Source organism: Opisthorchis viverrini (genome assembly GCF_000715545.1).
Source record: "Opisthorchis viverrini unplaced genomic scaffold opera_v5_108, whole genome shotgun sequence".
NCBI classification, from domain to species: Eukaryota; Metazoa; Platyhelminthes; class Trematoda; order Opisthorchiida; family Opisthorchiidae; genus Opisthorchis; species Opisthorchis viverrini.
The window spans coordinates 833,135-855,929 of NW_008751766.1; the positions used below are offsets into that span (position 1 = coordinate 833,135).

General features: G+C 43.5%; 1 protein-coding gene across 1 annotated transcript in view; it reads left to right on the forward strand.

Moving 5' to 3' along the window:
* Window positions 1-22,795, forward strand: part of T265_13835 (hypothetical protein) — a gene marked incomplete at both ends in the record, with an annotated part of 65,488 nt that overhangs the window by 4,224 nt on the left and 38,469 nt on the right. The window contains 6 exons of the mRNA XM_009170776.1: window positions 7,291-7,395; window positions 9,115-9,198; window positions 11,111-11,196; window positions 16,646-16,736; window positions 17,621-17,698; window positions 18,806-18,955. Coding sequence (XP_009169040.1) covers window positions 7,291-7,395; window positions 9,115-9,198; window positions 11,111-11,196; window positions 16,646-16,736; window positions 17,621-17,698; window positions 18,806-18,955 — 594 coding nt within the window. The remainder of the gene's footprint in view (window positions 1-7,290; window positions 7,396-9,114; window positions 9,199-11,110; window positions 11,197-16,645; window positions 16,737-17,620; window positions 17,699-18,805; window positions 18,956-22,795) is intronic.

Below are 22,795 nucleotides of genomic sequence, written 5' to 3' on the forward strand. Positions count from 1 at the left end.
TGTTACGGTTCGGTCACGCAGCGAGCAAACAATATGATAATGCGGATTGTGGCAATACTCTATCCCCATCTATGTTGCTTGATACAGACTCCTAGCACGGCGAATAGTAAGAAGACGAGAACCTCGGACACAAACTTTAATAATCCAACAACACACGATCAACAGGCGATGCCCGGAGCTTCCGAACCCAAGTCAGTGGAAAGAAATGGTATCCTGTACGTGGTCGGATTTAAATTTTCTTGGAGTATCAATAATTGATTGATTTTTCATAGTTTGACCTTGAAGATGCCAGGAGTTCGCTAGCACACATAAAAACAGCGTTTTCTGGGGGATATTGACCCAACAATTTCTGGGGGATATTGATATCCCCAACAATTATCTTTACGGCATAGGTAAGGAAAAATCGAGCATTTTCCAATCTGTCCGCGGGATTGGTGGCGTACGGCAGAGAAGCAACAGTGTCAACACTGATGTTGCAGTCTTTGATGATACTGTACTCAAACAACAGCATGGCACCTGGTACTAAACCCTGCAAGGCTTCACCGGTGTCTACGGTTAGTTCCAGTGCATTCTACCGTACCCCAACTGCCATCCCTCTAACCTCCATAAAGCTGTCTACACAGTACTTCGTAGCACAGAAGCCTCTAGTCTGTGTACAAGAAAGCAGTGATTTATCGAAACACGTGTTCTACAAGTCAACGTGCTCTATATCAGCTTCTTCCCGTCTATCCAGTGTGTCTGAAATGTGCTCTTGTGCGGAGCAATAAGTTGAATAGACGAGACCTTCTCTTTGGATAGCCATATTATAGCGAGTTGGTTTAGCCGTCATTCAGAAGATGCCAGCGCATTCTCCTTTGAGGGCATTCATTTCATTGCCTTACCTGGTATACTTTTCAGACCTGATGAACGGCGTTTCCCTTATCTTTACGAGACCCCATTCCTTAGGGCTTGAATATGAGTGTGCCATTTATTGGTTTTTGATTGCTATTCTACCCAATTTAAATGTTTGCGTTACTCATTTCCATGGCCTATCCTGGAACAACGGAGTCCGTACAATTTTATTAGATTCCATAGTCTTTTTTGCTTTAGAGTTTTTCTATAATATATCCATAGTTTTCTCGAATGTTTCAGTAAAATTTTGTGTTTTCATACCTAGTGAATTTGCAGTGACTCAGCTTGTCAAAACTATCCGAAACTTTCCTCCTATCTCTGTGGGCCTCCTTCCCTACCTTCAAGCATGGTGGCCCACAGCTTACGTTTTCTTCTTTGGTGGCACGTGCTTCTCATTGAGTATTTCTGCATCATGCCAGCAAGCTCCTACCTTTTTTGCGTTGATGCGTCCGTTCACTATAACTCTTGCGCGCAATTAACATTGTACTGATGTTCATTTGCCTAGGCGCTGAAGCTCGGGGGACACGTGCAACCTCTTGGGTATTGATTTCAGAACTATGCAACCACTTTTACTCAAGGAACTGGATACGAAAATGTATTCCATACCTGAGGAAGCACAGATCACCTATGTAGAGAATCTTCGCAGCAATTTATGTTATTATGGCACAGCTGTGTGAGCCGTTCATCACTGAGTATAATTTATATACTAAGATGCACTAACGATATCCAGCTCGGTTGTGTAGAGTATGGCAGACACGGAAGTTAGCGCAACGCCGAGTCAGAGTTTTTGTACCGCCTAAAAGGCACCTGCTGGGCAACCCAACTCGGTAGGGCAACCCACAATCGCAGTGACTGTGGCAATCACTATATGGAATCGTGACCCGATCTTTTTCGGAAACCTTTTTTGCGTGCTGGACTGTCAAGACCTAGTCTAACTCCCCCCAGACATGCATCCTTTGCTGACTACACAACCGAAACACTGTCTCTGCCGATAAACTCAGGACTTAAATAAGTTTTTCGTTGACATGAAGTCAATATTATTTCTCACCAGGCTTCCTGTTTATGTCCACACGCTGAAGTGCTAAGTAATAATGTCTTCGCTTTTTTAACCGTATAATTTGAAAACAGTTTACAAAACCGTGTTTTTCAACCCATCTGTATTCTAAACACTTATTTTTCCCCATATTAGCCTTTTCTTCTAAATTTTACCCCACAAATTATCTAAGACATTTTAGCCGTAACGCTCGTATGCGAGGATCAGGCGTCTTCAAAGTCCTAGGTTGGTTTATTTTCCACCGGGCTGAAGCGGCTGCTTCAGTTGAGGAAGCGGTCATAGCTGACGCCTGACAACGAAACTAAATCCAAACAGTTTTGCATTCCATAAAATGCAGGTTGTTTTGTGGCTTATTGTACAGTTAATCAAACCCCTGGGCACGCATTTTACACTTTACTTCTACTTGCAAAACTGACTTCATGCACTTATTGCGGAAGAGTCAGGGCTTTTTAGTTAACGTGCTATTACTTTACTAACAGATACGCACAGAATGAGGAAAAAGAATGAAAAATGGGGCCAAACTAGCAGTCAGCAATGGGCCCAATTTGCCGCTTAATTTAGGCCAAATTTACCTCTTGACGATACCGGTCGCTATAAGAACCTCACAGGCAGACAGACAAACACTTACTTTACAGGGTAATGCTGCTGAAGACTATGGAACCACAGAGATTAACCGAGTGTATGCCAATGCCTTCGACTGCCCTTCATTGCCTCTCAGTATGCACCCACATATGTTCATCTTTGACAGCAAATAATGAAAATTTCAACAAGTTACACTCAAAATATCTCGCGATGAGTCAATCCGTCCCGTTTATGATGAAGTTTTACCTGTTTTCCGAACCAAAACAATGAGTTTATGCTGCCCAAATTTATATGCCAATCGTGAATTTCACGCCCCGGGTGTTCCACTATTTATAAACGGATAGTACGTCGACTGTTAATACCACGTACCTGCTTGGACGAGTGCCGCGTTCGGGGGAGCATCAGACCTCACGTATGGAAAGCTCGCACTAGCATCTATAAATCCCACAAGACATTCGAATTCTGGTCCTTAGCAGTTCCATGTGGGCGTGTTTTTTTAGATCAGTTTAATTTTTACGGATCCATAACTCACACAACGGAGAACAATGCCAAAGCAAGTGGAAATCACCAAGCATCCCGGTGTGAACAGAATAAAGGACGTTGAACAGGCAAGCTTGTAGAGAACTACTAATTGAAACCTTGTGCAAACGACTTCGTATTAATGGGGCTGGTGACCAGTTCAACCAGCCATGCGTAAAATGTGGTGTCGTCAGGACTGGTTTATGGGTCTTAATGTTTTGCTAAGTAAGAGAATGTCATGAGCATTCCCTAGACGGTCAATCCGCTCGCCGGGATACCAGAGTTTTCCTGGTGCTTGCAGCATTATCTGGCTTATATTACTTTAATTAACAAAGCCGGTTGATATTTGGCTCACCAGTAATGTGCGAACTTTGCCATAATATACAATATATGATCAACAAGAAGGATAATACATACTGAACCGCGATAAGTCGAATCAGATATAGCTTAAAATTCAATAAGACAGGCAATGTCATTCATCTGAAATTTGGCTCCAATATTTACTTTTCAGAATTGACGAAGGTTGAATATCCTGTCCAACTTTATTGATTTAGTCGCGTTCGGGTGCCTTATTCCTTCCGAAAAGTGCTCAAGGATTATAAAACCCAAGATAACTTGGACATATTTATCAGAAAATTGTCTTATAGAGAGAATTCGAGCTCTGTTTTTGACCACCCAATTAGGTGTTTTAAACACAACATGCAACAAGCAGGCTCAGATGTTTGTTCTGAAGTTTTACCATAGGATGCACATCTCGTCAGTTGGTGTAGCAAGATAGACCACACAAATAATACAACAATATAGCGTGGACATTAGTAATTCAGTAAGAAAAAACGTTGGGTGTCGCGGCTGGCAGTTACAGGGCTATCAAAATAGATACATGTGTATCTGATATACAGGCGAGTATGTACTTAGACTTCATTTAGCTCGCCAAATCTGCGGAACTGCTTTGACTTTCTTGGGAAAATATCTCTCAGAATTTGACAACGTTTTATCAATCGATTGCCAACTAACTCAGGGAGATGAATTGAAGTATGGGTAAAAAAGTGAATAAATGCACCTGAAACAGTGCACTGTTTGCACCGGATAAACAAAGATGACGCAGATTAATAAACTAGACTTTTGAGAAACTGCATTCTTTGACTAGAAATAGCTCAACTTGTTACCAAGAACTTATAAGTAAAAGAAGTTTACCCAACGTACTATTTTTGGGAAGCCATACGGCTACGCTGTATTTTTTATTGAACATTTTGCACCAACAAACTACTGTGATCACTCGTTGTCCATAAAAGGAACTCGTTAATGGGTACACACGATCTACATAAAATTGGTCACTCAATTTGGTCGTACAATTGAGACTACTTTTTAAATGGGTTGAGGGTCAGTTTATTTGATTCATGTAAATGAGGGGCTCACACCTGTGAAATATACCCCTTAAGCAGGATTCAGAAACTTCTTGTAGAAGTGTGCCTCTAATATTTGTAGACAAGTTTTTGGGAATATGGTGTGTTTCCCCGTTACGTCCGAATCCACAGACCCTTCCTGACCAATTTCACTACATTTTTTGTTTTTAATTTAATCAATAACCCCATAGACACGGGTCCTATTGATGACAACCGTACAAATTAAACATGTAATTTCACTGCAAGTTGCATTCATTTTATGTGCAACTAATCCGTAAAATTCCGCGCGAATAAAATAGCAGCTTTTTCCCTTTCTTTATGCACAACAGTCTTAACTATGTGATGACACTATAACTTTTTTTTCCAGATAACGGACAATTTGTTTGCACATGACTGGTCACCAGTGCCCGTGAAGCTGAGCAGAGCTTTGTGTTGGTAGCCATGCATTCGCCAATAGTGTGCACCTGAAGAGGTTATCCAAGTATTATTTGTTGCCTCGGTCAACAATCCTAATAATGGGATTTTCACTGGTCTTCTGAATGGCCACGTGATATTAACCTGACTTTTCCAATAATTAGTCTTGGTACCGGAGCCATCAATCTGATGCTGTGCCGGTTGCGTCAGTCGATCCAGTTCGTGATCTCTTACTTGTAGAGATGCAACAAGACTGTCAATTTCAAAAAATAACTCGGTCACCAATGTGCTCTATGTATTTATGACACAGTCAAATTAATTTGGTGTTTGCCACCCTTACTGAGCCTTTTGCTCAGAACACGCTTAAGCAACAGCACTCTGATGAGTTACGTGTTGGTGGCTGGTCAAAAACACCAACTTGCTTTTTCAGCGACTGAGTCACTTTTACATGTTTAGGTGGATGGTTACAAGGAATTTGAATTTTTTGGGCAATTTTGGCCCTGCTTTTCTATCCCGGTTACCGTTCTCAGACTACACTGGAGTTTTTTCGTCCTTGACTATTATTATTATTTTTACCATTAATTTTCCCAAACCAACATTCAAGAAGAAAATGGAAATTTTCAAGTGGGATTTTAAGTGGACTTTTGAATATTTTTTCGTTTCTTGTTGGTCCATAGTAATTTAAAAGTGGACTACTCTCGTTACTGCTAGCATTTAATGAAAATTAATTTAGGCTTCGAAAAAGCCTTCCTATGCCAAGATCGGCGTCAGCTGACTAGTCTTTTTCATTTCATTACCGGTACTTTTTACTGTACACTTTCTTCAGTGTTTATTGAATTGCTGTGAAGATAATTATTGTACGGCATTTATAGCCGCCTAAGGTTTGTTCACCGATGATTTGGGGAGGTGGGGTAGGTAGTCGGGCATTGGAGGCGGGAGTTGACACTATTGATGCGTAAATACAGCGTTGTTAGTGAACTTTTAAATAGGAAGGTTGGGAAGAGAGCTATACGTTGAAGGCAATAGCTTGGATGCATAAGCGCGATCAAGGACAAGACTGCTGCATGCCTAACAATGTCTCTAAACACCGATATGTCCTGTCTCGGGATCCCTATCCAAGGATACGGTAATGACCAGTGCGGCTGAGTTTTCTGGTAAATGGCCTTTATACTTCGCTGCAAAGTCATCGTTTGACCGCCCCTGGTTCGTTTCTATCCTTCACGTGATTGTGCTAAACGAACCCTTCAAGGAATTCGGTCAACTGGCCCACGGATCATGTGGCCAAGCCAGCCCAAACTATGCAGTTTGATCAGCACATCTATCGAGGGTGAGTTATTTTCTCCAAATACCATTCAACGTACTTCAGCATTGCTGATCCGGTGTTCCGATCAGACTCGGGCAACGATAAGAAGACAGCAATGGTCAAACACTGAAAATCTTTGGGCGTCCTCGGAGCGCAGCGACCAGGTTTCTGATCCGCTAAGTGATATGGAGCTCACCGCTGCGGTGACGCAGGTTCACAAAAGCGGCTTGTTGTGTGATCTTTGCCAAATGGTTGCCAAAATAAGAGGTGGGGGTAGGTGTCCTCCCTCAGAGTGATGCATCTTCCTAGATTACTGATTCACTGAGTTTGAAATTCATTTATTTTAAATGGAGCGGGACATTCATAAATGAATAGGGTTGGCCGATTAGTGATGATAAAGGAAGAAAATAAGAAATGTTCGTAATGTTTGTCATCTGGTGTTGATACCGAAGGATTTTTAGGAAGATTCATCTATATCAAGATGTACATTATTGGCAAAACTCAGTGTCATTAGCTCACACTGTTTGGGTAACTCTCTGGAGCAAGTATCATGTATACCACATGTATATCACATGCATGGCTTTTGCCAAATTAAAGTATAGGATTGATAACAGCAATCCACAGTCAAAACGTAATTCGCATAAGTGTGCTTCGTATTTTTCAGAACTATTTTCAAAAATCGTTTGTCTTCGTTTGAACTGAGTTCACAGCTTTTACTCAAAAAGAGTTGAGGATCAACAATACAAAGAATTGGTGATTAAGATGCGAAATTTCGAGACCTATTTCCTTATGGTTTGCAACTGTCTATCACAATTATCACTCTTGTAGCATTACCAACGAGCAAAAATCCTCGAGACAAGCTACCACTCCATAGGCCACTTCTCTGCTGTGTAGAGATATTCCCTCCATACTGTGCCAAATTCAGCATCATCGTATGAATTGATAAGTTTAGAACCGACAGCCATTAAAGCCTTATTAAGTCTCGGCCTTTGTAAAGGTGGCAGCATCCACCGTCCAGATGACATCTAGTGTGGTATTCTAGTTAGAAGTCTTCCAGCTTGTTTCACGGAAGTTTTGTAACTAAATAAGATGTGGTCTGAACCTCATTATTTTGTTGTTTCAAGGAGGACCCTATCTTTACTGAGTCAGAATATCGCAGAAGAAAACCACATCCTAACCATCAGGACCTGTACGAACTGGAGAAGGAGATTTTAAGATTGGGCAGAAAGGTGAGTATTAAAGGTTTGGTTTTTGACCAATGCACACCCTTTTATTGGTTGCCAGCTCAAAGCGTTTCCCAATGCTATGCTAGAGAATGTATTGGCCAAGGTAGAGTTGCCATTATCTGAAGCTTTTTGAAATTACCACTGTTCGGCAGACGGAAAAGTGTTTTGAGCCTAACACTTGTACCAGTTTGCCGATTGATTTAGCCAGACTGTAGGCCTAAGTTGTGCGGTTGCGTCGTCAACTTCTAAATCCAAAGCAGTAATATATAGAGTATTACATATGTACATTGGAAGACCGAAATTTACTTGTTTAAGACAAGGTTGTTTTTTGGTGGTGGTAGCAGTAAGAGATTTGGTAGTAGTGACCGAGACTTTCCTCGTGTAAATGAAGTCATTTTAGGCTTGAAAGTGCAGATGCATTCCACACCTGTTTACTCTTTACTGGGAATCTTCATCAGTGCACATCTCACGAATTTCTATGGAGACCACCCCAAGACTGGTAGCTGAAGACTAAGCCATTCGGCCACCAGCGGCTGAATAGCTGTGTGATTAACTCACAATTAGACAAGATAAAGCGCCACTTCTCCTTCAGTCACGGAATTAACATCACGTGATCACGCGTTCAATCTGTCAGCGAGTAACGGCTACTCTTGCCGTGTGAGGTATTTTTGCTACCAAGCCACTAATAGTTTTCTGTAAATGTGAGTTTAGTTTCTCCTTCCTTTTCCTTTGTGAAATAACAGGCTTAGAGTATCTCTGAAATCTGACAGAACCTCCTCTTCCTTCTAAGTTAATCGGTTTTTGCTACCAAGCCACTAATAGTTTTCTGTAAATGTCAGGTGAGTTTCTCCTTCCTTTTCCTTTGTGAAATAACAGGCTTAGAGTATCTCTGAAATCTGACAGAACCTCCTCTTCCTTCTAAAACATGTTAATCGGTCGGTTAAAGAACTGCATTCACTATAGTCGGACTCAGACTCGTTTGGAGAGTTTATTCATCGCAGTGCAGTCAATGTTCATCGGTCGGTTCGGCAATTTGTCGACATGAGAGCACGATAGGTAGAAAATGTTTTCAGGTGTTATCTCTGTCAGTCGGCCGTCAGCACCCTGGAGAGTTCGGATTCATTTGATGAGTGTTTCACAGGGGCCTGACCTCATCAGCAAATTCAACTGATCTGCTCACTTTTCTTCACTCACCACTGCTTGACAAATCTTTTGTGTCAAAAGCAAAACGATGCCAAAAAGTAAACCTAACGGTTACCTCCTAGTCTTTTCTAGATTGTCACTGTCACTTGCATTACCCAACTGACAGGACTTATTCTTTCCACTTTGATTTTTTGGAATTCGTTGCTCGTTTACGTCGAGTATTTCGAGACATGCGGATAAATGTTGTGGCTTCTTATCAAGTAATTCGCTTGCGATTTATGCACTACTATAGGAACTAAGAATTTCGACATTACTACACTTATTGGAAAGATCCTCTAATTAGTGCGGCATCACATGGTGTCCAAACCTATGAGGTGAATGTTAAGGCCGATGCCTCCGGCTGCATCTCGTATTGAATCACTGTAAAGCTACACATAAGTGAGCAAAGCGATAGGCCATTGCTACATCATACAGTTGATCAGGCACTGACCACCTATGTGTTGTTGAGAATGACAGTGCGTTAGCCGAAGGGCACCAGGTCTTGAAATTTGTGTCTTTATTTTAAACATTTTCGCGCAGCATAAGAAGAAATTCGTAACCTACGTTCTCGCGTGCGGATTAGTCTACGGCGCTGAGGAGCACATATTTCAAAATTTCTTTCGGGTAAGTCATCCTTACTCTTACACACACGTATATTTTCTTCCGTAGCCATTACTCCCACAAGAAGCCACCCGACAAACACATGACTGTTCAAATGCGTTTCCTTCTGTACGGTTGCATACGTCTTACAGATGCTAAGTTTATGAGCTACTCACAAAGTACGAATATTACGCTGAAAAATAAAACAGCCGGTAAACCACATGGGCTTTTCTCTAAGGAGTCACTGCGTGACATCTCATTCAGCACAAAATCACTTAAAACGTAATTGGTGTCTGAAAAATCAGTGTTGCCCTATGATTTTTAAGCGTGAGTTTACCACTGTTCGCAGCCGAGCATCAGTATATAAATTCTGTCCGGAGATCTGCTGATGTAAATCGCCCTAGAGATTTTTAAGATGCCGATTGCTGATGACTCCCAGCAAGGGTGAAACTGCTGTTTTTAAACATAGACTGTTATCCTAACAAAATTGCTTTTGCTGCTTTTTTGTTAACGGCAAAGACCCCAACTTAGGTATGTAAATTCGTCGGGTTATACGCTTTTCAAAAATATACACAAAAATATTTGGCTGTCCGGTGTCCATACTAAACAACTGATAACTGTTCCATTCATCTTTCTACACGAGATAATATGCGAAAATTCTCTCAAATAAGGAAGAACTAATGTACCGACAATGCATGTTGCGTCGTGAGTAATAATATAGCAATGCTTACTCATCTAGAAAATCTGGTGTTGGTCTTAAATTTTCCATGTTCGGTGCATAACTATTGTTCGTTTTTGGAAAGTGTGTTGTTGCATAAGAATGGGTACTATACACGAATAAAGAAGCGTGCTTTAGTGAACGCAGTGTGGTCTCTTTAACCTGCCAGCAGCAGTGGGTAGGCAAAGCGTCACTAGCTGCTTTCGGATGTGCTGCTGACGGTTTACCAGTACAAAAGGATGCAAAACTTTTGGTTGATTGGTCGTCGTGTTTGACCTTGCTGACGTTTACAACCACCTGATTGTGTTCCTAAAATCTCCGGATTAGGTCCAAATACAGAGACTTTCCAACAACTGAGAGAGATGTCGTTTAACCTGACTTGTTCATCCAGTAGAAAAAGGATTCCTAAATATCCAGGTCCATTGGTACATGTTTTCCATGAGTTAGCTTCGGGTTATTACTTTAATGTGCTTAACTGCGCCAGTAAACGTAACACCGGATCAGACTAAAGCACAAATTTCAGCGAGTAAGCTTAAATCGTCCGACTGCTAATGACCAGGCTCTTCGTGCTGATCGATCAATTTAGCACGCCGGTAGAAATACGTCGGCAGGTGTTCAGTACTGGGACTTTTTTGCGTGTTGGAAACCAGTATAAGGTTTTGTGTAGGTAAAGCATTTCGGAATTTCCACTCCGCTCAACGCTGCTCCAACACCGACGGTGGACAAGGTGGCGCCAATATAAATGTGTAGAATTTCAGAATACTAAACAACTCTTGATCAGTACCACTACGTTGAATATCTGAGTACCACACTTCAAGAAACAAAGTTTAGTTCGCACCTAACAAGCTCTTGAAGACGAAGTGTGGATCTGAACAGCGAAGAAGCAACTTATTCTTGATCCGCGCACATAGAGCTAGGAGATGGATCAGAAATACACCCGAATGTTCCGTTTGGCCAACCTGCAATGACCTGCAAATTACCCTCGGCTGTGCACTACAAGCACCTTGAACGAACGAAACGGCCAAAGCAAAAAGAAATGGAGCGAATGAATCAAAGTTCTTCACACGTAAAACCGAGTGATGTACTGAATAGCTGAATGAACTTCAAGGCTTAGGATGCGTTGGTCGTAGGGAGAGCGGTTGGGCAAACTCACCAAAAAATTCATTTTAAAGCTATAAAGTAAACTTCGCGTCTGTTGTTTTTCACTTGTTTTTATAGATAGCGTGGTCAGAGCAATCACCGTTGCCTGTTTACTTCGAGGGGAACAATGTGCTGCCTACAATTCACGTGCTGGATTTAGCCAAGTAAGTTCTAATTTAGGTGGCTGCAGGAACTGCCGAATCCGTGTTCAGATCACATTTCTTGGAACAGTCATCCTCCTGCCATAATGTATAACCTCCGAGGAGTTCATAGACGGAAGCACTCGAGCCTAGTTTCGCTGTTATTAGAGAGTATCCGCAGCACACATCTATAGCCATTCACGGGGCTTAATTTCGGACACCTGGCATGCGAGGCGAGCATGGTTATACTCCACCGGCGCATTTTGAGCGCACTTGAACTTACGTCTGGGCTCTCAAGTGAGTAGTATCACCAGAGTAAAGGTGCCAGGAGGGATGGTTGTCTGTTCAAAGAAGTAAGGTTCGTTTTCGACTTTGTGAGGTACCGCGCCCGGTAAATTATTTTGACTGGTAAATGCAATGAGACGAGATGCAAGAAAACAGTAAACGGTTGCGTTGCCTCAATATTTTTGCGGAAAGTTTTGCTGCCATCATGCTTCACAGCTTTTGGCAAGTCTGTGAAAAATGGAAAGTCTGGTAGCTTCCTGTAGCTGTTTTCATCAATTAAATAATTCAATTCCACTCATTTAGACCATCGTTTGCTCGCGTTTTGTATTCATCTGTGCAGAATAGAGCTCACTTTAATGCGACTGCTCACAACGGTAGACTAAGCTATATCGAGTGGACAACTCCCGAAGATTTGGAAGTGAGAGAAATGCTTGTTTGACGAAGTGATTATATTGGTGGGCCATAAATTACAGTAGACAAAGTGGATATATGAACCGAAACGTACACTCAGAAAAAAAAACATCCAAAGATGAGGAGCTTGCCACTTTTCATACCACCACGACCAAGCATGTCAATATCTGAGTTGGTCGGTCGGCATGTAGTTTGGACAGGCCAATTGGTCAGTAATACGTTGACCACCAACATAGCAAACTTCAGATGATACTTTTGCAGTTTGCTTTCTTGGTGCCAAATTTAGAAGAAGCCTCACTACTGCAGTGAAAAATACGCTTTCGATTCCACAGTTTCACCCAACACCTGAACCAAAAATTAAAGCCATTGAGGATATATATTCCATAGTGTGTCCAGTAGCTTGTATAGACTTGCTAAAAGGAACTTACTGAAGGGGATCCTTTGGATCTCTGGTATGGAGATTTAGCGCCACAGTGGTGATTCACGCACTGAAGTTGCTTTTACTGCCAGAGTTTTGAGATCACATGTTGGACGATACTTTCGTCATGAAATAAAGCAAGAAAGCGGAATCCCATCTGACTATCCCAACAAATGTCACAGAGAAAAACGAAGAGGTCAAGTTCAAGGCTTGCCTGATTGCTGGTTAGTCGACCAAAGTGGGACCTGTCAAAATCAGGGTACCCCGAAACCAATCTGAAAGACAAAGGCCAACGCATAAACAAAGTAACATAAATGAGGCCAGTTTCATCTGGCGCACTCTTCCTGAGGCACGGCAACACAGTGCACCTATGACGTCATTTTGATTCATATATACTTCTCACGGGTCACTACAGGTGTAACGTTTAAAGTACTGATGAAGCATGCAAGTAGTCAATGGTCCACTCCTCGTCAGCAAATTTATTGGAAGGTGAAGTTTATTAAGGAAATCGTACAACCGCTTTGAAATGTTCTTTCAATATCAAACGAACACAATATATACTGTGTAATAGTCAATCAATATCAAGGACACGTGGGAACGTTCGTATTTAAAAACTGCGTGTATATGAAGTATATAAATTCGTATATAATAGCTTGTAACCGTTCAGCTCGTGTTTGTTGCTGAATGCCTTCACAGCGAGAAGATCCACCCTTTCATTTGATGTCGTGACCAGAAGTTATAGGGTTCCTTGGCCACAAACATATGAGGGTTGAAAATTTCAACGGCTGCAAGGAGTCAGCTGGAATAGAGATAGATTAGTAATTAGGATCCACTCAAGAGGGAGGATGTGAGTAAGCTCAAGTGGCCCACGAAGGCATCTGAATGCGACACAACTGTGTTCTTCGCCAGTCTGCAGCATTGATTAGGTAGTGTTTTGACGAAACTGGACTGTATGTTGCGAAAACAGTTAATGTCGAAGGTTCGTCGAAGATGTACAACCAATACCTGGTGCCGAGTTGCGCTCGGCAAGAGCAACTGCTCAGTTGAGCGTGGACGAACTGGTGCATCTGGCATGAGAATTGCCTGAGTCCACGTTGCAGTCACAGGGGAAAAAATGGGTGATTCGTCAGTGGAGGATCTACGGGCAAAAGTGGACCGACTAACCGAACAGATTGCCGCCGTCAAAACAGGATCGCGGAGGCACGCTCAAACGAGCCGATGTTACAACTGTGCAATGACTCGAAAAATCACTGTCGCCGTACTCGACCACATATAAATAATAACGTTTTGGATTACTCTTCTTTTCCCGGGTGGGTTGCGATTGGTGTTGCGACACAGGCTACGATACAAGCCGTTATCGAGATAGACAGGAAGAGGGAACTACACCTAATTGATACAGGAGAAAGGGTGTCACTGAGGCAGAGAGGGGGCGAAGCTGGCTGCAAACCATGTGCGCTAGCCGTCAGGGAAATGGGTGAATACTGACTGAAAATTGACGGATTGTCAATGCACTCAATGCGCCCAGGTGACAGATCGGTGCAGCACGAGCTTCGGATTAGCCCAGACATAGAGCAGGGAACAGGTATATTCAGGAGCGCAGAACCAGTGGTGGACACAAAGCCGGGGAGTCTGATGACAAGATATGGCTCAATGAAGCTTGAGAGTTACTCAAGCACTACCGTCAGCGAACTGCATATCCGAAAGCTTCCATCTTATAATGTGCCGTCAGTAACAGTCCGTGGCCGAGGAGTACGCTGGACTGTTCGCAGGCGTTGGAGATCAATTTGGCTTCTCGTGGACCGAACACGAGATCTCCCTCTCGTCCGAACGCTCTCGACCTTACGGCCCCCGTCAGCTGCCGTTCCATCCATGAGAGGAGGTCCATAAACAGGTTCAAGAGATTTTGGAAAATTGACTAATTGAAGAAGCCAACAGTGCGTACAACTCCACGATTGTGCTTGTAAAGAAGCCGAACGGGAAATACCGATTCTGACTGGAATTCGGCGTTTGAATGCACTGATGGTAAATCGGGCTGTGGTTGTCTCTTCTGTTGCGGAGTTATTCCATTCGCTTCATCAATCCAGATAGCTTACGGTGCTAGACTTGCGTTCCAGATACTGACAACTAGGTATCAAGTCATAGGACCAGAAGAAAACGACATTCACTGTTGGGGACACCCAATATGAATTTAGACGGATGCCGATTGGTTTGTCGGGGTCACCATTCATATTCCGGCGCTTGATGCTTCGTTCAATGAAGGGACTACAGAATGCTGCCGTCTGTGGAGACGATATTGTTTTGCATAGCTGTTCGTAACCAGAGTATGCAGTTCACCTGAAGGCCATATTGAAGCACATTCAGGAAACTGGCCTGAGGATAAATGAAGCCAAGGCACAGCTCGCTTGGAATCCGGTGACACTGTTCGGGCATAAATCGGGTCCCGAGGAGGTTAGCCCACTGCCAGGAAAACTGGCAAAGGTCCAGGACAGTGCATTCCCAAATTCAAAGCGGTCCCTGCGGCAGGTTCTCGGACGAGCAGTACGCTACAGCCAGTTTGTCAAGGATTTTAACACGATTGCTACCTCAGTGTACGACTTGCTGCGGCGAAATAGGAAATTTGACTACGCCAGAGGAGCGTATGGGATCTCTGAACGTGTCAAAGCGTGGATGCTGGATCTGACCCTAAAACTGTTCAGGGTTGAGAAGATGTCTGCTGTTACAACGGACGCTAGTAACCGATGTAGCAGTGCAGTCCAGAAGCAGAATATCCTGGTCATATCCTGACCGTCACTGAGCAGAAGTACTCACCATGGAGAATGGGCCCTGAATAAGTGGAAGCCATACTTACTGGGACAAAGATTTTACGTCCAGACCGATTTTAAATTTCTTGAGTGGATCAGGACCACTAGAGATGCTCGCGGAAATCCCGCGAGCTGGACACTGGCTAAAAGAGTGCGGCTTTACGATCTGACACATGCCGCGAAGGGAGAACCACCTGACTGATCTAATATCAAGACAAGAGGCTGAAGATGAGGCCCCGAACATCATGATAGGCGCCAATAGTCTCATCGTCGAATTGGATCCCGGAAGTTTGGTGCAACCACAGCGGCAGGATCCCGTATTACGGAAGACTGCGGCCTCTTTGTTGGATGAAGGGAGTATTGGGAACAGGAAGGGTGACAGAGAACTGGATATGCTTCAGAAGCACCCCCACAGGCTGTGCCTGAGTGAAGCAGGCATAACATCATTAAACGCCACCGATACAGGTGTTGTGCTACCCGTGAGAACCCGCGCCCTAAGACAGAAGCTGATCGTCAAGTACCACGAGATGGCACACAGAGTGTGCACCAAGACGTGTGATTTACTTCGGCAGGGGGCCTATTGGTCATGTATGAGAGGTGAGTTAATGGGTTGTGTGCTGTCCTGAAAGCGGTGCCAGCTGACGAAAGGGTATACGACATGGACGACTCACCAGATGGGACCTATTCCTATATCAGAGATCAGCGACGTATGGTCCGATGATGTTATGGGCCTCATTCCCGCAAAAGCTAGTTGAAATCAATATTTCGTAATAATGACAGAACACCTGTCACGGTGGGTCGAGGCGGCAGCCGTACTAAATCAACGGGCGACCACGATCAGTGGGGTGGTCATGTATCGCAACAGTGATCAACTCCGATGTACCGAAACTGATCCTAACGAACCAGAAGCGTCGCTTTGAGAGCGAAGAGTTTAGGAGCTGCTTGCAGAACCTTGGCATCAAGCGGCTAAGGACGACACCCAACCATCCGCAAACAAACGGCTTAACCGAACGCAACAGTTGAACAATTAAGGAGCGGCTGACGGCCAAAGGTGACTGCGGAGTGAACTTGCCGACGGTTTTGTTAGCACAATCGATCAGCATGGCTGTAAATACTACTTGGCTAGTTTTCATGCTTTCTGCACTGACAATGCGTCAATTATGTCTGAGCTTCCTCCGTAGAAGTACAGACCTATTCTCAACTTGTGTGTCTCCAAAACAACCGAATTCGCCCTAGTGAAATGAAAATTAAACGTGTGAAGCACGGTTAGAAATGAAATTTTTTACCTACGATGAACAACTCTCACATGATTTAATTCCACAAAATGACAGTCCCAAATATTGGTTCAAAGACCGTAAGTTGTATATTCATATCATTTTACCACTAAGTTTGCAAAATCAGGTATGGCCTTTGGATATTAAATTTTTTTAGTTCGGCTTCTGGTGGGGAAACTTTGTGTCTGAACTCAGTTTTGGTACTTTTCTCTGAAACCTATGGGTCTCAATCTGGCGCATCTGTATGCAAATGACTATCTCAATCACTGCGATCGTTTTTTCAGTGTCATTCAAAACATCGCAGACAATCCACCTAGGCAACGTTACATGGTGGTGAAAGACGAAAGCAATAATACCTTGGCCGAAATTGTTCAAGTGAGTTGGTAATTTCTGTAAAGATGTTGAATGTGATACTGAATGATCTTAAGCTACCTATCTTCTAACCGTCGGGGTACTAATTCCGATATGCAAACTAATACAAGACAGACATTCGAAGAGCTCTAATCCGGCGTTTCACGGGAGACGATATCACTTCACTAGCTAATAGAAACAGCTTGCTGTCTCTCCTCTAAGCTGATATGAACAAGGTGTCGTCGGAAAAAATGTGATAGACCTTTAAGCTGTAAAAACTAGATAAGTAGTCGTTACAAGAAACCGAAAGTCTGTATTCAACTTAGCAACCAAATCTGACCTAGTGTGACGGTTAGGGAAGGTAGCCAGTGTGTCTCACCAGCTTTCAGTTTTAAAGACTTTGAAATCAACTTCCAAAATTCCTCACTGCCACTTTGGAGCGGCGGTAACTACATCGCTAAATACCGAAATTGACGAAACAAAGAACTGACTGTACAGATAAAGGACTCTGGTTCACAGGCATTTAGTGTGCAACTTTTCCTTTATTTTAGGTTTAAGCGATTCACCGTTGAAAATTCGAGGATGCTGGACCCCTCTGCTGACAAAACAAATGACGCTATACACCGACTGGTCAATATTTCATTAATTCTATCCAGCCAAAGCTTTCTGAATGAGGCATTTAGGGTCACCAAAGAAGTTCAGGGTAGCTCGCTAGAGGGACTCCAAAACATGGGTAGGGAAGTCCATTTTTCCTTGCATTTATGGTCTTCGTAAGCATGGGATATTTGGCAGCGTCACAGAGAGGGCGTACTGATTAGATATAGATTACTAGTTTACTTAACTATTGACGTAGGTACACCAATGACTCCACGGAAACACTACCAACAAGAATATCTTTTATCAAATAGGCCATCTCAAAACAGTTGTCCAACGGGGAAATACAGATGCTTCGCACTCCAGAGCTGGTGAATTCAGGAGCACTCCTGGTGAGTTTAGTTTTCCACTAGATAGTATTTTTAATTGGTCGTGGTAGCTTCAGCGGCCACTTTTTCCTTTCATTCAGTTTGAGGAATAGCAGTTCATATCCTGAGACGTCTTCAGGTGTTCGACAATCGTTGTCTCAGAACCATAGCTCGTGTGGGTTGGTGTCGACGAATCCGTAACGGGGCAGTTAGAAAGCGTGTTTTCGGTTGGGTAACGGGTACTACCACTGAAAAATGTGTCCAGCATCAGAAGCTGCGTTGGTTGGGACATGTGTTACGTTTGCCGAACCATCGTTTGCCGAAGAGAGTACTGTTTTCCATGCCCAACTCAGAGTGGCGTAAACAGAGAGGTGGCCAACCTTTGACTTGGCAGAGGAGTATGAAGGAGATCACGAAACGCTTGGGTGCTGTCGGTGCTACTCGCCTTCCAGGATGGGGACCGCGTGATCCTCACTGTGCCTGGTTGGAGACACTACAAGGTATGGCTGCCAACCGATGTCAGTGGCGTTCCTGTTGTCAGTTTCTGTCCAGATTGCCTGAGCGAATGTCTGGACGTGTAGTCACCTCGGAATGATTGTGTTAAGGCAGCATTAAGTCCATCCCCCATCCACCTTTATTCTTTTCTTTATAATAAGGCTTTCAAATAAGTCATGGTTGTACGGCAGTGAAGCATCGGTGTTGAACACTGATGTCATGCTGTCGATGATGATGATGCTGATATCCGATCAGTTGGAGGCAAATGCTGAACACTAGGCAGTGTGAGAAGTTCCGAGAATTTCGTCCTGTAAGCGAAGCCAGTATATTCTGAAAAACCAACAAGTACTGTTTCATGCTTATTGATAATCATCAGAAGTTCACATCTCATGAAACTCTACGGATTCTTGAACCCACGTTCTCCTGGTTGGTAGTTTGAACAACCAACCGTTCGGCCACGAGCGGCCAGTGTTGTTAACTCGCACCGCTAATGCTTCCGAGTAAGGATAAAACAGTTGTACAGTGTCTCCAGGCTTTGAAGCATAGATTAGCTCCACTTACAAGACTAAATCTCCACCTAAAAGCCTCACGAACAGTATGTGTATGTACACTTTTAAACCTGTGTCTGATTTGCAGCAACTTACCCTGGATCAGTTGACAATGGATTTAAGGATAGAAGCTATTGCGATCAAGGAAGAGATGCAAGTACGCTGGACTAGTGAGAATGGGATGGTGGAAATTATGCCTCGGCTGGTGAAGGAGTTTATTGATGCCAACAATCTGAAGGTAAGTCCTACGTATGTAGCTGTACCTACTTACGTATCATTCTTACCTGTAATACAAATTTCGGCTAAGAAGCAATCGGCCAAAGGCCCGCTAAACTTGAGGTCTGCACAACAATATCTTATAGCGAGGTGTGCGTAACACACTCGCAACCAGTCTAGAGACACTTCTCACACCAACGACAGCCGCCTGGGCGAGCTCAATGTGGCCGATGATTCTGACTCACAGGCCGCTTCTGAGAATGGTGTTAGCTCTCGGGCTGAAGAGTAAAGGCATTTCTTTGGACTAACTTAGTAGTGCGACCATAGAGAATGCCGGACAAGATACCCCAGCACGTGACTTTCGTGCGGATGACCTGACCGACTAGCTATGTAACATGAATAATGTAAACAAGGCAGTCGGAGGGGGGTGAATACAAATACAAGTTTATAAGTGGGAACAACTGGACACTGGTGCAGGACATAGATCAAGCACAAATATGGATGGTTTGTAGATTTTACATCTAAGTCTGACTTCTATGGATTGCCTTGAAGGAAATGTGTTGGCTGCTAACCTACGAGTTCGTTTAGGTGGACTCTATGTCATATCTGGAAATTTCTTACAGGTATATATTCGATGTGACTATTGCCATATCCTGATTTGTTAAGATGCAAACCTTGATTTTCCAGCAATGAGAGGATATTCTATTTTTAGGCTTTAGTAAAGAGTGCCCGATCTTGCTGTTGCCTTGACACTTTTTTCAGTAGTTGTAAGAATCGTAACCCAACGTGCACCAACGAAATTTTCTTTCATTCTGGAGGGGATTGAGGGAAGTAAATATTTGCTTGTGCACTTCAGTGCTCAATGTAAACTTAATTTATTTGAATCTTTAAAACTGGTTTTGCACTTGGAAAAATACATTTAGTTGCAGCCTTCTTTGCTGATATCAAATGAATCTCTTGTTGAGCTTTTTGCTAATACCGCAATAATCCGAGAAACCATGTATCTTGTCAGTTGCGTATAGCTTGGTGTCCAAGTAGAACATAAACTTGATGGAATCACCGGATCAGCAATTCTGAAGTACGTCGAATGGTATTCGGGAGAAATAACTCACCCTCGATAGATGAACTGATCACACTGCACAGGTTGCGTTGGCTTGGCCACGTGCTGCGTATGCCAATCGACCGACTTCCTTTTCGCCCAACCATGTGAAGGGTGGAAGAGAGCCAGAGGCGGTCAAACAATGACTTGGCAGCGAAGTATGAAGGCCATTACCAGCAAACTCAGCTGCGCTGGTCACTGCCGTCTTCCTGGATGGGGACCCCGAGACGGGCCACATCAATGGCTAGAGGCATTATCAGACATGGCCCAGTCGCGCCCTCAATGGCGCTCGTGCATCCAAGCTATTGCCTTCAATGCATAGCTCTTTTTCCACCCCCCACCCCCCGCTTGACAGCCCACTAACAGTGCTGGATTTATGCACCAATTTACCAGCTCGCGCATGAAATGCGCAGCTACCTACCCCCCCAATCATCGGTGAACGAAACTGTGGCAGCTACAACCAGTGTACGACCAGTACGCGGTTCTTACAGCTGACAATGATGATGATGGAATCTCGCCGACTGGGTATATTCCATAAGTCACAAGGAGAGTGAAACCGATCGTGAGCTGTCGAACGGTTTTCAGCAAATTTATAGCCACCGAGTTATATCAACCTGTGAATGTCCCGCTGGATTTGGTTGATATGGGTACTTGGTTGACTGTTTGGTTTGGTTCCAACAATAGGTGATTTAAAAAAAACTTAAATGACATACTTCAGTGAGCTAACTCAGCAAGGAGGAATTTGTAAGCTTGACTTGTAAGCATGAGACGGAAACTGAACAGAAGGCATTTCTCGGGGTAATCACTGGTTCAGAAATTGTCCTAAGGATCACAAGAATGTCCCTTCAACCTAGCTAAATCCGAAGTGTAAAAAGGGTTCTACGCCGTGGAAACCTTAGTTTCCTGAGCTTGAATAGCAACATACACATTTCGCTTTGGAAGTTGCCATGTAGTCTTTGCAACTTTTTCAGATTGCATTTCGGTTCAACTTGTTCCGTCTCAAGGTTCAAAAACTCCAATAATACCCATGCGTCATGCACCATTTACATCTCTGGGGTTCAAAGTTGACGACTAGTGAATTCACCAACTCAAGTTCACATAGTCCCCCTCCATGCTATACTGTCTTGTGTTGCCGCTTCCCGATGCACGAGATTCAAACCGGCACCATGATTTTAACCAAAGTATACGGATATCGAAGCTTTTGTCTGAGAGGCATCTATTGCTTCGTATTCAACTGACAATATGGGAGGTTTTTGAGAATTCTGTCCATTCGGGAAGCATATTATAGACGGCTGGACTTGATCGCGGCCTCCGTTCTGTTCGTCGGAAGACTCGTAATTGTTCGGACCAGTAAAAACAAAATATCCATCCCGAGTAATGCATGTGAAAGCTGATCAAATACCAGAGGTTGGGCATATACACTATTAATGTTTCAATGTTCTACAAGGGGACAGATGGAGACATCGCTTTGTAAACATGCAGTTTGGTATGCAGTTGTAGGCTACGTTCTCTTCACATTCGTCTGTTGACTCCTCCAACAGCTACTTTAGACTCCGCAACAGCAGAATGTTAACGGAAGACAATATGCTTCAGAGACATTAGAGGTTCTCAGAGGAGTGTTAGGGAAATAATCTTGTGCATGTTGAAGCGTTACGAAATCTCCACCGCATCGATACCCCGGTCAAACCTCATAGTAAGTTACAATCTCCCAAGCTAGATGCTGCAGTTCATCACAGTGTATCGGACAAAGCTCAAACTGATAGGGCGCACCAATACGATTGAAGGACTTCTAAGACTTGCAAGCAATGTCAGTTGTATCGAAGCAAGCAGTATAACAGTAGCCAAGGCAATGCATCCTCAAACATTCGTGCCGGAGCTAAAGTGGTTGCAAGCACATTATACAAACAAGACGGTTCGGAGATCTACTCCGACTGTTTTTTCTTTTTCATCTCAACTGATTTGTCCGCATTGGTCCAATGGATTTGTTTCTCAGCCGATAGAGCTGCGTAGCAAATTAAAGTGATTGGCAAATACACCCACGGCATTCCATGTCTGACTTTTCTAACCCTAAAAGATTTGTCAAGCTCAAATTTTAGAAAAGTCACCCGAAAGGTAACGAAGTAGGCTGCCCCTTACCATTGTGTTCCCGACCAATTGATTCAATCTTGTTTGCAATTCTCGCATGTTTCTACTTTCTACAATATGCAATGCCCACACAAAAAATGAGAAAACGGTCTGTCGGTTTCGGATGACCCATCGATTTACTGGCAGCCCTCAAAAGTACGCTCTCGACCAGTAGTTGCGCAGACGATATTTATTGGGAGGATCTGGCTTTTTCGGAAATGAAAAGGAATAATAAATTTAATGTAAGACATGTCTTTGTGGTTGTATGATGAGCATAGCATCAGAACTTATGCACTCACCACAGCAGCACATGATTGACTAGTGCACCTCAGACGGACTGAAACAAAACCTGATGTTCTGAGTTAACTCTGTTTTTGGTGACGGCCCAATTGGCAAAGTCATGGCACCACTCGACCATGCATGCACTGGGACGATCACATATTAAGACAAGTGAAATAATCTTTTGGAGTCAAACCACCTAAGGATACGAATGTGTCTACATTTGAACATATATAAATATAGCTGGTTTGCCCACAGTCGCAGAGCTGCTGAGAGCCATGAACCAACCACAACATGGATGAGCAGTGGGATCGAATGGGTCACTCACGGAACTGTTTGGCCTGCCCGGATTGACAATCC